The sequence below is a fragment of the Arvicanthis niloticus genome, chromosome 26 (genome assembly GCF_011762505.2).
Source record: "Arvicanthis niloticus isolate mArvNil1 chromosome 26, mArvNil1.pat.X, whole genome shotgun sequence".
Lineage (NCBI taxonomy): Eukaryota > Metazoa > Chordata > Mammalia > Rodentia > Muridae > Arvicanthis > Arvicanthis niloticus.
The window spans coordinates 28,453,762-28,468,318 of record NC_133434.1 but is presented as its reverse complement, the minus strand read 5'-3'; the positions used below and the strand labels follow the sequence as shown (position 1 = coordinate 28,468,318).

Sequence of the window (14,557 nt, the reverse complement as noted above, 5' to 3'; positions counted from 1 at the left end):
GAGCAATAACTATTTGAATGGCATCACTGCTGCATGGGCAAACACCTTCCCTGCTTGGTGGCATGTCCTTGTTGCAGCTCTCCAGACATGTGTACAGAGATAGCATGTTGCCGAAGGCTGCCTCTCCTGTTGTGCATCACACAGAGTCAGTAGGACAGCCTGAGCAATGGAGAGCCTCTGCAGGACCCAGTGCGCACACTAGAAGACACCCAGAGAGTAGAAGCTCACCTTTCTGCATCGTATGAGCTCTCTGCTAAATGTCCCTTGGCTTCCTAGAAGCAGTCCCCATTTCTATAGTAGGAAAGTGAACATTTGTAGTCCTTCCCACTGTCAACTCAGGAAACAGCATCTCCTGGGCCAGAATCTCCCCAGGATTATTTACAGTGTCTGAGATCTTCTGGGAAATATTCCTGATAGATGCTAGAAGCAGCAGCCCTGGCTTCTAGCTCTTGTTGGTTCTTGACGGTAACGCAGGCTCATGCTTCAAGTTTTTGCTTTTCTTCTAGCTGCTTACCTGGCCCGGAAGGCAGTTCATTTGTGTCTGTATTTATCAAACTCACAGTGAAAGCTGACACAATAGAACCAGAGGAGTGCGTGCTTTGGGAAGGTGGAGGGGGAGTTTAGTACAGCTGAAAGGAAACAGCCTAGTTATAGTGAAGTTTCCTCTGCTTCTCTTAAACAAACTACCCTTTCTAATCCCTCAGCACAGCATCCTCAATAGAAAGCATGCCTGGGCTGGGGCTGTAGCTCTGCTGGTAGAGCATTCATCCAGCATGTGTAAGACTCTGGGTCCCATCCCTAGCCCCACAAAAATTGGATGTGGTAAAGCACACATAGTCCCAGCACTGAGAGGTGGAGGCAAGTGGATCAGAAGTTCAAACTCATTCTCAGTTACAGTCAGTTTGAGGCCAACCTGAACTCTGAGATATCCTGTCTCATTTTTTTTTTTTAATCAAGTAAATAAATAAAAACAGAATACATGTCTACTGAGCCTTGAGAAATGTTCCCCATGTCTAAAGGGAGTCAACCCTGGCTCAGGAGAAAGGAAGCCTGGGCTCGATGTGACTACCGTCACCATGCAATACAGCTCAGGAATGGGGTGTTCTGTTTCGTAAATGTACCAGTTTGATAAAATGTGATCACTCTAAGATATGCTCAATACTAATGGCGTACTTTGCACTCATGAAGAGGGATGTATCAAAGAGGCCTGGGCACACTGTAGGATCATTAAATGCTTATTGAATGAATATCATAACTGTCTCACAGAGTTCAATCTGAGGACAATCTATTCCTATCAGGTAGCTTGGGATTCAGATGAGCTAGACCCTCAGAGAAGATAAACACATCAGGAAGGCATTATGCTATCCCAGTGAGCCACAGGCTCGCTTAATGAGGCTGTGGGCATTTTTGTAGTCATTTTACAGGAAGGTAAATCAACTAAATTCCGTACTTCACCAGAGACAGGGGTTCCAAATAGAAGTGGAATTTTCCTAGCTGGACTTCCACAGGGCACAAGAGAAATTTTCCACCTAGAGCAGGCTTCAATGGCAGGGTACCTCGTAGGCCTTCTCTCTCCTGACTCTCTCTCCTGACTCTCTCTTTTCTGTAGATTGGATTCCAGATTCGCACACGAGTGCAGGACCTTGGCCATGGCTGTATCTTCCTGGTGCAGAAGGCAGGGGCCCTCCAGGTGTGCCCCACAGACAGCTACACCAAGAGGGAGCTGATTGAGTGTGCCCGCTCTGTCACTGAGAAGGTAAGGGGGTCCCCTCTGGGTAAGATAGATATAACCATTGTGCTGAGCACTGACATTTAATATGACCAGCTCTGGTGGGAACAAAAATCAAGATTTATGCAGCTAAGACAGCTGTCTTCATCACCGCCTAGGTCCTTCTCAGTGAGGATAGTATCACAGAGCCTTCTGAGATCCACAGGACTTGAGAAATCCAGGGCAAGACAGAGGCAGCCTTGGGAAAGTCAAGGACCCCCTTGCAGGTGGCCCTACCAAAGTCAGCATCAGGAGCCAGCCAGGGGGAGGCTGATGCTACAGCCTTCCCTGTAACAGTTCATTTCCTTCCATGGAGAGTTTCTAAGTGCTGTGAGCTGGTACCAAAAACTTGAAAGAGGGAGATAGAGCAAGGCAGGCTAAAGTCCCAGCATAGGGAAGGCTGGTGAGCCAGGCTGGGTTATAGTGAGTCCCTGACTCCAAAGGCAAAAACAAACAAACAAAAGACTGAAATCTGCTTGGTGTGTAGCCTCTTCATTCCTATACCATGAAGCAGCGTGGGCTCCACGCCGTTAGATAGTAACCTGATGGACCATAGTAGAGGAGAAACCTGCCCTGAGCTTCTGAACCTCAGAGCTGCTGCCGTTGGGGAAGACTGTCAGGAGTGTGGCCAGCAAGACTTGAAGAGCTTATCATTTACGTCACCTTTCCAAGCCTTGATTTCTTCATCCAGAAAATGAGCACACGGATTTATAATCTGTGACTCTCAGGATCAAGATGTGTAAAAGTGTCTGGCACTCTGCCAGGTATGTGATTAAACATTGAGCAGATACTAGCCACTGCCCACTGTATGCTTTCCTCAAAAATTCCTTCCTTCCAGGATGTTGGTTTCCCTGGCTAACAAGGGCCCCCATTGGACCCACCCTTCATGGTAGCTCTTTCGTTCTGCCCCTGTCTGCAAGCCCCTGGCTTTGTTTCTATATTGGAGTCCTTCCGTGGCAGCTGTTGCGGCTGCGAGTAGCGCAGACTGGAGCAGCCACGCTCTGCAGTTCCTCTTCTCGTCTGTATGCATAGAGCTCTGTATTGTTCAGAAGCTTGGCCACCAGGCTGGAGGGCTGGGCCGAGGAAGCACTCAATGGGAAGCTGCACACAGAGGCTGCTCTGTCAGCCAGTCCTGGACAAGGCTGAGCTGCCATCTGCCTACCTCCCCCAGCCCACAGGACTGGCCAGCTTCTGGGCTCTACAGTAAGAACTAAATCTCTCAGCTGGAGGAAGGCACCTTTCCTCCCTTCAAAGGCCTTACCCAGTTCCCAGGAGCCCCAAGCTGCATTCAGGGTCATTTGGAGTCAGCCTCGGTCTCATGGTGTCTCATAGCAGAGCAGCCTGACTTTGGACACCCGGAGGAAGACAGAGGTGGGGAGGTAGCCAGTTCCTAGCAAGCAGCCTTTTGGCTATCTCTTGCTGCAGGTCACTGTACCTGTGTATCTTGTCACTCCTACATCTCTTGGGTTGTAAGCAGAGTATCCTCCATCCATGAGCCCCTTGTCTTCTTTTGTGTCAGACCCAGTGACTACTAGATGCCCAGTCAATAAATACCTATTGTTTATACACCTTCCACAGTGGGTGAGGGAACTCTCTCTCTCTCTCTCTCTCTCTCTCTCTCTCTCTCTCTCTCTCTCTCTCTCTCTCTCTCTCTGTCTCTCTCTCTCTCTCTCTCTCTCTCTCTCTCTCTCTCTCTCTCTCTCTCTCTCTCTCTCTCTCACACACACACACACACACACACACACCTCATAACTTCCAGGCCTTTGTCACCCATCCTAAGAGTTCTTTCCTGAAGCTGTTGGCTTCATCCCCAGACCAGCTCTGTGCCAGTCTTAACTCTTCTTTTCCTGGTGACACCTAGTGGCATTTAAGGAAGGGTCAGACAGATGAGGGGCTGTTCTAGTTTAATTTCTTGCTGTGATAAAATACCCTGAAAAAAAAAAAAAGCAACTTAGGGGAGAGAAGGCTCAGAATTAGGGTTACTGTTCATTGTGGGGGGATCACAGTCCCGGGAACTTAGAACAACTGGTCGCATCACGTCCAGAGTGAAGATGAGGAGTGGGTACCTGCTTGCTTAGTGCTCAGCTATCTTTCTCTACTCTTACACAATCCAGGGTTCAAAACCAGGGAACGTTACCACCCACCATGGGCTCACCTCAGCCCAGTTAAGGAAAAATCCAGAGCTGGAGAGTTAGCTACATGGCAAAGACATCAGTTACTTTTGCAGAAGACCTGGGTTTGAGTCCCAGCACCCACATGATGGCTCACAACTATCTGTAACTCCAGTCCCACGGGGTACAGCATCATCTTCTGGCTGCTTTGCATACAAATAAAATTAAAAAGGAAGAAATCCCTCGCAGTAGGTCCTCAAGCCAATCTGATTCAGACACTCCCATGCAGAGACACTCTGCCCAGGTGACTCTAGGTCATGGCAAGTTGGCAATTTAAATCACCTGTCCCTGGAGAAGACACCGTTCTTTGTGGGCTTCTCTTGGAGAAAATGATTCCTGTGTCCACCCTGCCAAACTCCACCCACAAGTCTCCTGAGACCTGAGGGGCACAAGAAAGAGCATCTCAAACTGTTCGTGCCATGCCTCCTCCGCTAACTCACCGTGCTTCAGAAAGTATAGTTGCCTTATAATCGCAGCACTGAGGAAGTGGGCCAGGCAGGTCCATGTGGTCTAGCAGAGCTCTCAGTGAGAGAGCCTATCCCACCCTGTGCGTCCCACCCTCCCACCACTTGTGTGTGTGGAGGGGAGAGCAGTTTGGTGAGCAACCAAAGAATAAGCCCAGGGGCTGAACTCTGCCCCCTGCTACACACACACACACACACACACACACACACACACACGGGGGAGGGGGGGGGGACAGAGACAGAGACAGACAGAGACAGAGGGAGACAGAGAGAGAGAACACACACACACTGTTTACAAAACATTTCCGTGAGTCAGCCATGATCAAGAATAGTGAGTGGATACAGGCAGAGATTAAAGAGTCTTCAGCGGCTATGTGACTCACTGTTTTTAACCTGTAGGACAATGGGCTGTCTTGAGGACAGGAATAGTGTGCTTAGAATCCTTTGGACAGAGATGCCTCTCTACAAAGGGAGTAGAGAGCCATCCTAGAGGGGACCTGGAGCTGTATCTCACAGGATGAGTTCCTCAGTGCTGGAGGAAGAGAGCAGTGCAAAGCGGTGACCGAGAGTAGGAAGGCAGACAGATATGTAGGGACCTAAGTAGCTGGCAGATATGATGAACAGCGGACCGATGGGCACCTGGTGTGATTGTGAAGAGACTGTGGGGCTCTGGTTGTAGAATCATCTCTAGAAACAGGAAGGGCTGACAGTAGAAGCTGCCATCCAGGGCTTCTGATATGGAATGTGCTGGAGTGAAGCCTTTAGCCGACTTGCTGGACCCTCAGGACTGCATTGCTACCTAGAGGTGGGCGGTGCCATGCCGAGGCCCCAGTGGGATCCACTCTGGAAAGTGACCTGTCCCGCATGGCCAGGTGAACGATGAGTATTAGCGGAAGTTGTTCCTTCCAGACTTAACCAAAAGGGTGGAAACGCCACCCACATCTCAGGAGCCTAAACTTGATCCCTCAGCACAGCGTCAGAGGCGTCATAGTGACTTGGTGAGCACTGCCATCCAGGGACTAGTCATAACCTTCAAACGCCATACTGGGCACTTTGCACACGTTAAGTTTTTAATTAACTGTTTCACACCCAAAGAAACTGAGGCTTGGTGCAGTGAAGTGAGCTGCCTACAGTCCGGTTGCCTGTGAATGCCAAAAGGATTCAGACCCAGATTCTGTGCTCTAACCTTATGCTGTTAACCTTTGAGCTGCATCAGCTCTTAAGAGAGAGAACTGTGTTTTTTCGGTGGTGGTACACTTTCCGTCTTATTCCACCCATTCCCTGGCTCCCCTTACATCACCTTTTCTACCTTACAGGTGTCCTTGGTGCTGTCCGCTCTCCAGGCTGGAAACAAGGGGACCCAGGCATGCATCACAGCTGCAACTGCAGTTTCTGGGATCATTGCCGATCTGGATACTACCATTATGTTTGCAACAGCTGGGACACTGAATGCAGAAAATGGCGAGACCTTTGCTGATCACAGGTACTGGGGGAGACTCGAGCCTGCATATCTAAACTGGGATCACATTTGGTCACCTGCCCAGGACTCAGAAATGTCGGTATCTACTCTGATATCAACAAGATTCTCTGTGGGGAATGTAAACCACAGAATAAGATCAGAATAAGTTCCTTCTCCAACAAAGGCTTGCTTTCAGGGAGTTGCCCCTCTGACTGCCCACAGACCCAGCAGGACCAGGAGAGGCAGGGACAGCCATAGTTAGCAGTCACTTCCCAAAGCCTGGTAGCTCCCTGGAGCCTTCATTAAACATACTGGTGCTGGCAGCTCAGTGTATTTACTTACGATGACCCCTAAACCTTCGTCACGTGTCCAGGCCCTTTCATGTCTCTCCAACCTGAGGGCTGTGGTAGAGTGAAGATTCTCTGTGCTCTGCTGTCTGTTCTGGGGCCTGTCCCCACAAGCTCTGATTCCCAGACAAGATGTACAAGCTATACACCCTTGCAACCAATTCGGCTGGGAAGTATCTGAAGAGATTGTGGGCCCTAGGAAGATGCTGTGTTCCTACCTTCTAAGTTGAGCTCTCCTCTGGAGCTGTGTTCCTACTCCGCTGGCTCTACCTGTTTGAGCTTCCACCTCACATACATAGAACCCGCTCCCCTCGAGAGGTGGGTGGATCACTCGGGCCTCTCTTCCCGAAGCCCCCTTGAAGGAATTTCCTTTCTTCTCAACTGCAAGTGACTAAGTTTTGTTCGGTTTCTCCTGTCTCTCTGGCCTTCCTTCCTGCTTTCTAAGGGAGAACATTCTGAAGACAGCCAAGGCCTTGGTGGAAGACACAAAGCTGCTTGTGTCAGGGGCCGCATCTACTCCAGACAAGCTGGCCCAGGCAGCTCAGTCCTCAGCAGCAACCATCACCCAGCTTGCCGAGGTGGTCAAGCTGGGGGCCGCCAGCCTGGGCTCCAATGACCCCGAGACCCAGGTATGAATGGGGCCTGGGGACTGCCTTTCTCCTTTTCCCATAGACACTGCTTCAGGCTTCAAAACAGGGTAAAAGCAAATATCTTTGGAAGTAAACAGTGTGTGTGTGTGTGTGTGTGTGTGTCTGTCTGTCTGTCTGTCTGTCTGTCTGTCTGTGTGTTGGTTAAAGAAGCTGATAGGAAGCAGTTGAAATTGACATGGACTGTGGTGACAGTTCAGGGGACAAGCCCATGGATTTGCAAGGAACCTAGTCAGCCAGGTCTGGTGAAGAATTGGCTGCAGAAAATGTAGGTGGGTTAAAGGAGAGGGAGGGGTGACAAGTGTCCCATGTCCAGGCGGGAACAGTATGTGAAGTTTCGTGAGGCAAGAGAGCGGAGTGTTAGGGGGGTAAAGGAGGGAAAGGAGGGCTGTTAAGGAGAGAGGAACTGGAAGGATGGGCAGACTCTGCTCTGTGACTTCCGTTTGGGAGGTGGCAATTTTGCTGAAATGACCCACCTGAGCTTAGTGCCCTCCAGGTGACAGCCACTGCAGTTTTCCACATCTGAAACCAGCACTTTGTATATAGCAGCACTTGGCACAGGCCAGATGCACAGCAGCTGATACTCCAGTGGTCTGAGCTCAGTCCCACGATAGAGCACCTTGTGCTCCCCTGAGCTTGTATTCCTGGTAACAGAACAGTAAACGTCCTCATGCTAACGCCTGCACTGGGTCTGCAATTGAGTCTACTGGGCTTGGCCAAGCTAGATAACACTTGCCCTTCAGGACCCAGGGGGACACAACGACTGTACTGATTAACCCTCCCCCTTCCCTACCACCTTACCACTGTCCTCCAAGTCAATGCAGCCCCATGAGGACACCTTCTTGGGTTTTTTATCCTGGCTTGGTTTCCTCTGACTGCACTAGAATCTGTTTCTGTTTGAATGGCGCTTCTATAGGAACCTGAGGTGGTTGTCCCACCCTGCTGGGGAGGAAGGCTGGGGAGGAAGCAAAGGCTGGAATCCCTGTTGCTGAAGTTGGAAGGCAAACTCCGAGCTCTTCTCACTCAGCTGGTTGTGAGGAGAAAGAGCGGGATCTTTCTTTCCACACAGAGAAACGTGTTGAATTGGCATTTTTTTCCCCTTTGAGAACATTTAATTTTAAAAGTTGTGTTAGGCACAGAAAGTAGAGACTCCCAAAGTGAATTCTTCTAGCCATCCTGAATCTTCAGTGATTCCTGGCATGTCCTTTTGCCTTCCCCTTCTGTGCCACCTCATCCCCCAAATCTCACTTATATTTGTTGGGGTGAAAACACTTGGCATGTTCTTTGCCTCCAAATACCTGTAACTGTAACTTATAATGAGAATTCACTTAAAACAAACAAACAAACAACAACAACAACAAAAACTGGGGCCAATGAGATACCTCAGCTAGTAAAATGCCCACTTTATATGCCTGAGAACCTGAGTTCCACTCCCAGAACCCACAGGGATTCGAGAGAAGAAACCAGCTCCACAGGGTTGTTAGGCTTAGGGTTAGAGTGACTGCCACACCTACATGGTGGCATACACACTAATAATAATAAATTTAAATGTTTAAAAAGCATCTTTAAAAATCTGCTCAGGAAACAATGTCCCCTCTGCATGTCAGTTACCTGTCAAGTAACCAGGATGGGACAGGACTGCCTGGATGTTAGTGTGAGCAGCAGCCCTGACTTGTGGTGCCTCTCTCTCCTGCTGCCCCTCTTCACTGTTGAAGGCTCGGGAGAGAGGCAGAGCTTCACATGGCCCAGCCTGTGGGTGTAGGAGGTTGCCTGGGGTCCCTCTGCCCTGTGTGTGAGGTGACATGACAGAGGGTGTGGAGGATGGCAGAGGGCTGCAAGGCCAGTTTTTCTCTGTCACTGCTGTCTAGAACTCTGGAGTCTTCAAAAGGCTTTTATGTTTGTTGTTGGCATTTTGTCTAGGCTCTGCCCCACAGTTACCTGGCAATAGCCAGGTATACCTGACTCACTGTAAAAGGGGCTACTCGTCCCCTCAGCTCTCTCTTTTGCTCTCTTCTTGCTCTCACTCTGTCCTCTCACCTCTTCCCCCTCTCTTCCCATTTTCCTCCTCCCTCTCTCTCCACATTCCCCTCTCCTGTCTCTCTCCAAGTGCTCATGGCTGATGTCTTTTCCTCCCCTCTATCCCTCTCTCTCTATCTCTCTCCCTCCCCCCCCACCCTTCTCTGTCTCTACTACCCTCTCAGCTCCCCTCCCCATGCCCTGAATAAACTCTATTCTATCCTGTCCCATGTGGCTGGTCCCTCAGGGGGAAGGGATATGTCAGCATGGGCCTGCAAGGGCACCCCTTTCCCCACACCTGACTGACTACACATCTACTAAGCATAGTCCGTCTCTCCTTATCTTTTTATAAAATACAACATTTGTTATCCCAGTTGGTCCTCACAGCGATTGGATGAGCTGGGAGAGGCTGGCACTGCCAACTCTGCTTGTAGATGAGCCAACCCCTGTGGCGGTGAAGCCTGGGGTACTTAGCATCATGCTGACCAGAGTCTGTTCCAAACCCACCACTCCTGGCTCTGTTGCAGTGCCCCGGTTCATATCAGTTCTCCCTTTGACTGGCACTTCAGATTCCAACTCCAGCGATAGAGATAGTGTCCTGTCCGGGATGGAACAGCTGCCTGTGTTTTCATCTGTTCCTCGAGATTCTCCGAGTGCCAGCTATGTGCCAGACCATCCTCTGAGGATAAAACGAAATAGGCTCTGTTCTAGCCTCATCAGGTCATGGGAGGACTTAGATTGTAGATAAGTGAATAAGTTAAATGGCACCATGAATGCACTAATACTACTGTAGGATAAAAGGGGGCCATCAGACAGTGGTTTGGTGTTTAGGAGTTAGGCCCTTTGCTAGAGAAGTCGGGATTGATCTCTTGGGACATACATTCAAGCTGAACCCAGAGAATAGAAAGAGCCAGGTTCCAGGTAAAGGAGAGCAGAAGTGAAGACCTTAAGCAGAGGAGATGAGACTTCCCAGTAGGAAGAGACACCCGTGTGTCTGAACCCACGATGGGGGGGGGGGGGGGGCAGAGAATCTCGGGAACCAAAGCTGTAGAGGCAGGCAGAGCCTGTGGAGGCCTTAATGCCCGGCAGGGTACTGACGTTCTGTGCTTTGGGGTGAGGGATGGTGCCTATTGTATCTGCTCTAGCAGCCTTTATCCAGTCAGAGGCAGCTGGTTGGCAGGACTGGCAGTGAGGAGGCTGTGTGTTCAGAGCCCAGCATCAGTCTCTACTTCAGTGTCAGGGTATATGTTTAGGTTTCAGCCTCAGCCTTAGCGTGAGTCTCAGCAGCAGGAGTGGGACCAGCCTCTCTGTTACATTTCTTATCATCATTAGCTGCAGCAGCAGCAGCAAAATCACCCTTCCTGAACCACACAGTCTCCCAGGGTGGCTTCCTGGGTGGTGTTGTCATGGTGAAGGATATGAAGCTGCTGATACAGACTCCTCCTTCCCGCATCCTTGCACCCTGATCAGTCGGCAGTGAAGGTCATCCCCCATTCACCAGACTCCTGCTCTTTCAGGTGGTACTGATAAATGCCATCAAAGACGTGGCCAAGGCCCTTTCCGATCTCATCGGTGCTACCAAGGGAGCTGCCAGCAAGCCAGCTGATGACCCCTCCATGTACCAGCTCAAAGGAGCCGCCAAGGTAGAGTGGGTCTCCAGCTGGGGCTGAGGATGGAGGGACTCATAAGCCAGGCTGTTGGGAAGAGGAACATCTGAGCTTCTTCCCTGTATGAAGGAAAGAGATATCTTTTATGCCATTTGGTCTGGAATTGGGACTACACCTCCGAGTAACAGCGTGTCCTCTGCTTCTCTCTCCCATGCAGGTGATGGTGACCAATGTCACCTCCCTTCTTAAGACTGTGAAGGCAGTGGAAGATGAGGCCACCCGAGGCACAAGGGCTCTTGAGGCCACCATCGAGTACATAAAACAGGAGCTCACAGTGAGTACCCAGTAGCTGCCACCCTCCGCTAGCTCACCCTGCACAAAATAGGACTGCCACACAGGCTTCTCTCTGCATCTTTAAGAGCTTTTACCTAGAGCCCCTGGACCGGGAAGGCTTACTCATCTGCCTTCTGGTGGCATTTGCAGTTGGTTAACTGTAAGTCACTGAGTGTGGCTAGGATCTATTGGGACTGTTTGTTTGTGAATCAAGGTTTCATGTAGTTCAAGATGGCCTCAAGCTTTTGTGTTGCTGAGGATAACCTTGAACTTCTGATCCTCCTGCCTTTATCTCCTACATGTTGGAATAACAGTGTACACCACCATGCCTGGTTTTATGAAGGTGCTGAGGACAGAATCCAGGGCTTGATGTGTACCTGGCTGTATCCCTAGCTATGATTAACCCTACATCCTTAGTGTTGATATGTATCACTAAGGACAGTTCAGGCTTCATTCCATTAAAATGACAGCATGACACTGAAGTGTTAGAGATTTTTGGCCAAGAGGAAAGTCAGTTTGCACAAGCCTTGTGTTTGGGTAATGGAGACCATATACATTCCTCCTTGTCATGTTGCCCTTGCACACATGTGGAGTGGCAGTTTGAGGTTCACTGTTGGGGAAAGGCCTAGATGCTTTTCACTCTAGACAGTCTTCAGCATCTGGCTCCTTCCTCTTTGAGGTGTCTCTTTTTAGAGGCACTAGCTCTGTTCATTCTTGTCTTGTTCTAGCCCTGTAGAGTTACGGGCCCCTGGAATGGGTACTGTAGAGATGTTCTCTGTTTTCTCTGTGCTTGACACAGTTGTACACCAACTCCTCCTAGTCTCCACAAGTAGAAATGCACAGGAAATGAGTGGTTTTGCCCCAGCATTTCTTTGTAGTAGGTATGCCCACAGGTATACTTTTTAGGAGATATACAAGCCTTTATAGGGCCATCTGTGAAGGTGACAGTAGGGGCAACACTAGAAATGAGTAACTCCGCTGCTATTAGGGTGAGTCTTGGCTCCTTTCACTGTGCCTTGAATGGAGCTAGCTTGGGGGATACAGTTAGTTCACAGTTTTAAAGAAGAAACTAAAGAACACAGAAGCAACTTAAAAGCAGATGATGCCTTAAGGCATACTATATGGAGGCCATGGGATGAGTGTGTCCTATCTGGGGTCCAGATACAGGTTCAGACAGATGTAAATCCCCCATGGGGACAATGAAAGGGAAGGTTTGGAATGTAGACTATCCTGGGAAATTATAGATACTTGGTCATTGTGAGTATATCATAGTGGCTTAGAAATCATCCACACTGTGAAGTTGGAAGGATGGGGAGATAGCTCAGCTGTTAAAATCCTCGAGTACAAGCATGAGGACAGGAGTTCAGATCCCCAGAAACCCACATAAATACTAGCACAGCAGCTCACCTGCAACTCCAGCCTTGAAAGGTAGATACAGGACAACCCCAGAGCAAGCAAACTAGCAAAACTAGCCATATCAGTGAGTTCTGGGCTTGATTAACAGACCTGCCTCAGTGAATAAAGTGGAAGAGTGGATGATTCCTGACATCAGCCTCAGGCATGCATGTACCCATGCACATGTGTGCACATACACAGGCAAAAAACATGCTCCACACAAGCACGCATACTGTCCACACACACGTGAAAGATGGAAAATAAAATAAGTAAATAAAAGTTAGTGAATTCACCCAAAGTGTTTCCACAGATCCTATGCATGGAGAGCACAGTAGTTTGGAGGACTCTGTGTCACATCATCTCACTGTAGTCCCTCAGTTCTGCACAGGGGACTTATAATCCTGAGGTCCTTACTTGTCACTGCCATCTTTAAGGAGCAGTGATGTTTGACTGGTTGGAACATGGCAAAAATGCTGCATGGGTCCCCCTTCTTACTCAGGGGAGTCTCCCATGCCAATAAGTGATTATTTAGGTCTGAAAACAGGCCAGCCCATCCTGTATAGGGAATAGAGATGCATGCAGCATGCAGTCAAAGGGCTAGTCCTCCATATTAAAGAGAAAAGACCAGGAAAGTGAGAAGCAGAACCAACTTGCCTGACTAACATGAAGTCATTGAAGCATCTATGAATGTGTGTGTGTGTGTGTGTGTGTGTCTTTAAATCAAAGTCACTGACCTACACACCTCTGTATCACCCTGTGGCTATATTTCTAAGACAAGCTAAGGACCGAATGCTTCCCCACTCTCACACCTATGGGAAATGAGCAGGAAGTCATCCAAAGTGATGTCTTCAAGTTAACCCTGCCCAGGAGCCCACGTCAGGACTGGAAAAGGCAATATATAAAGTCTGGGTAGTGGTATTTGCAAATAGCTAAGTTAGCACTTTAGAAACCTCTTCCATAGCCAGGCAATAGTGGTGCACTATTTAATCCCAGCACTCGGGAGGCAGAGGCAGGCAGATCTCTGAGTTTGAGGCCAGCCTGGTCTACAGAGGGAGCTCTAGGACAGGCAGGGATACACAGAGAAACCCTGCCTCAGCAAAACAAAACAACCTCCTCCTTGCCATATTGTTTCCTCGAAGTCAAATGTCAGTGTAAGAAAGAGGCTTGTCCTTATTTGCATCTTGAAAGCAAGACCCACTTTACTACCCTCAAATTAGATGGCTAATTTCCTGCCATGTGACAGTCTCCAGCTTGCTACCTTGGTTGCCAGACACTAATGGCAGCCCAGTTTAAAAAGAGTTATTTTTGTCCTTCTCTTTTTGACTTTCATGTCTTCTGTCTCTGACTTCAAGGTGTTCCAGTCAAAAGACATACCTGAGAAGACCTCATCACCCGAGGAATCAATAAGAATGACGAAAGGTATCACCATGGCAACAGCCAAAGCCGTGGCAGCTGGGAACTCATGTAGACAGGAGGATGTGATTGCAACCGCCAATCTGAGCAGGAAGGCCGTCTCAGATATGTTGATAGCTTGCAAGGTAAAGACCCGGGCATTGCTGTGGATAGATGCATAGTTAGCTTTCTGTTGAAGATGACTCGCTCGGTGTCCTGGAGAAGGTCAGCTGGAATAGGAGCAGGGAGCAGCCTCACACCTTAGACTTTGTTGGAGACAAACAAGCAGAAAGCACGGTTCACAGCAGCCTGGGTCAAGGTCTCCCTTGAAACAAGGAAGGGGGAAGGTTTGCTTTGACTCACAGTTCGAAGGTGCAGTTATGGTAGCAGGGGCGTAAGTCAGCTGGTCACCATAGCCACAGTCAAGAGGAGAGAGATGAATTCTGGTGCTTGGTTCATGTTCTCTCTTACTCAGTCCAGCACCCCAGCCCATAGAATGATGCCACGCTCATTTAAAGTGAGTCCTCCCAGCTTAGATGTGCCCAGAGAGTCTCCTAGGAGATTGTAAATCCCATCACGTTGGCAATCAAGATTACCCATCACAGGTTTCGGTGCCTGCAGAGGGCCCCTCTGGGGTTTGGAAGGGCTGTGATGTAGGTTCTCTAGTTTGGTTCTAAATGAGAAGATCAAGAGTAGTGACTCCAGTCTGTCAGGTGTCAAACAGGGTCCCAGGCAGACTTAAGGCTAAAACCAGAACTTGCAGAACCAGAGCTCAACCAGCTTTCTGCCTCTGTGGCCAGAGTATGCTTGCCCGTGGCCTCCCAGGCCTGGTGCTCAAGGTTGCTGTGATTGGTGATAGATTGATAGACACTTGTGTCTGTGCATTAGTTACTTTTTCTCATTGCTGTAACAACCCTTTCTCCCCACATGCCCAGGCCACTAAAGAGAAGAGATGCTT

At 49.3% G+C, this 14,557-nt stretch overlaps 1 protein-coding gene across 7 annotated transcripts in view; it reads left to right on the top strand.

Moving 5' to 3' along the window:
- Window positions 1-14,557, top strand: part of Tln2 (talin 2) — a 412,083-nt gene that overhangs the window by 358,128 nt on the left and 39,398 nt on the right. For all 7 annotated transcript variants that reach the window (XM_076925417.1, XM_076925418.1, XM_076925416.1 and 4 more), the window contains 6 exons: window positions 1,610-1,756; window positions 5,720-5,886; window positions 6,655-6,838; window positions 10,390-10,515; window positions 10,697-10,813; window positions 13,560-13,745. In XM_076925417.1, coding sequence (XP_076781532.1) covers window positions 1,610-1,756; window positions 5,720-5,886; window positions 6,655-6,838; window positions 10,390-10,515; window positions 10,697-10,813; window positions 13,560-13,745 — 927 coding nt within the window. The remainder of the gene's footprint in view (window positions 1-1,609; window positions 1,757-5,719; window positions 5,887-6,654; window positions 6,839-10,389; window positions 10,516-10,696; window positions 10,814-13,559; window positions 13,746-14,557) is intronic.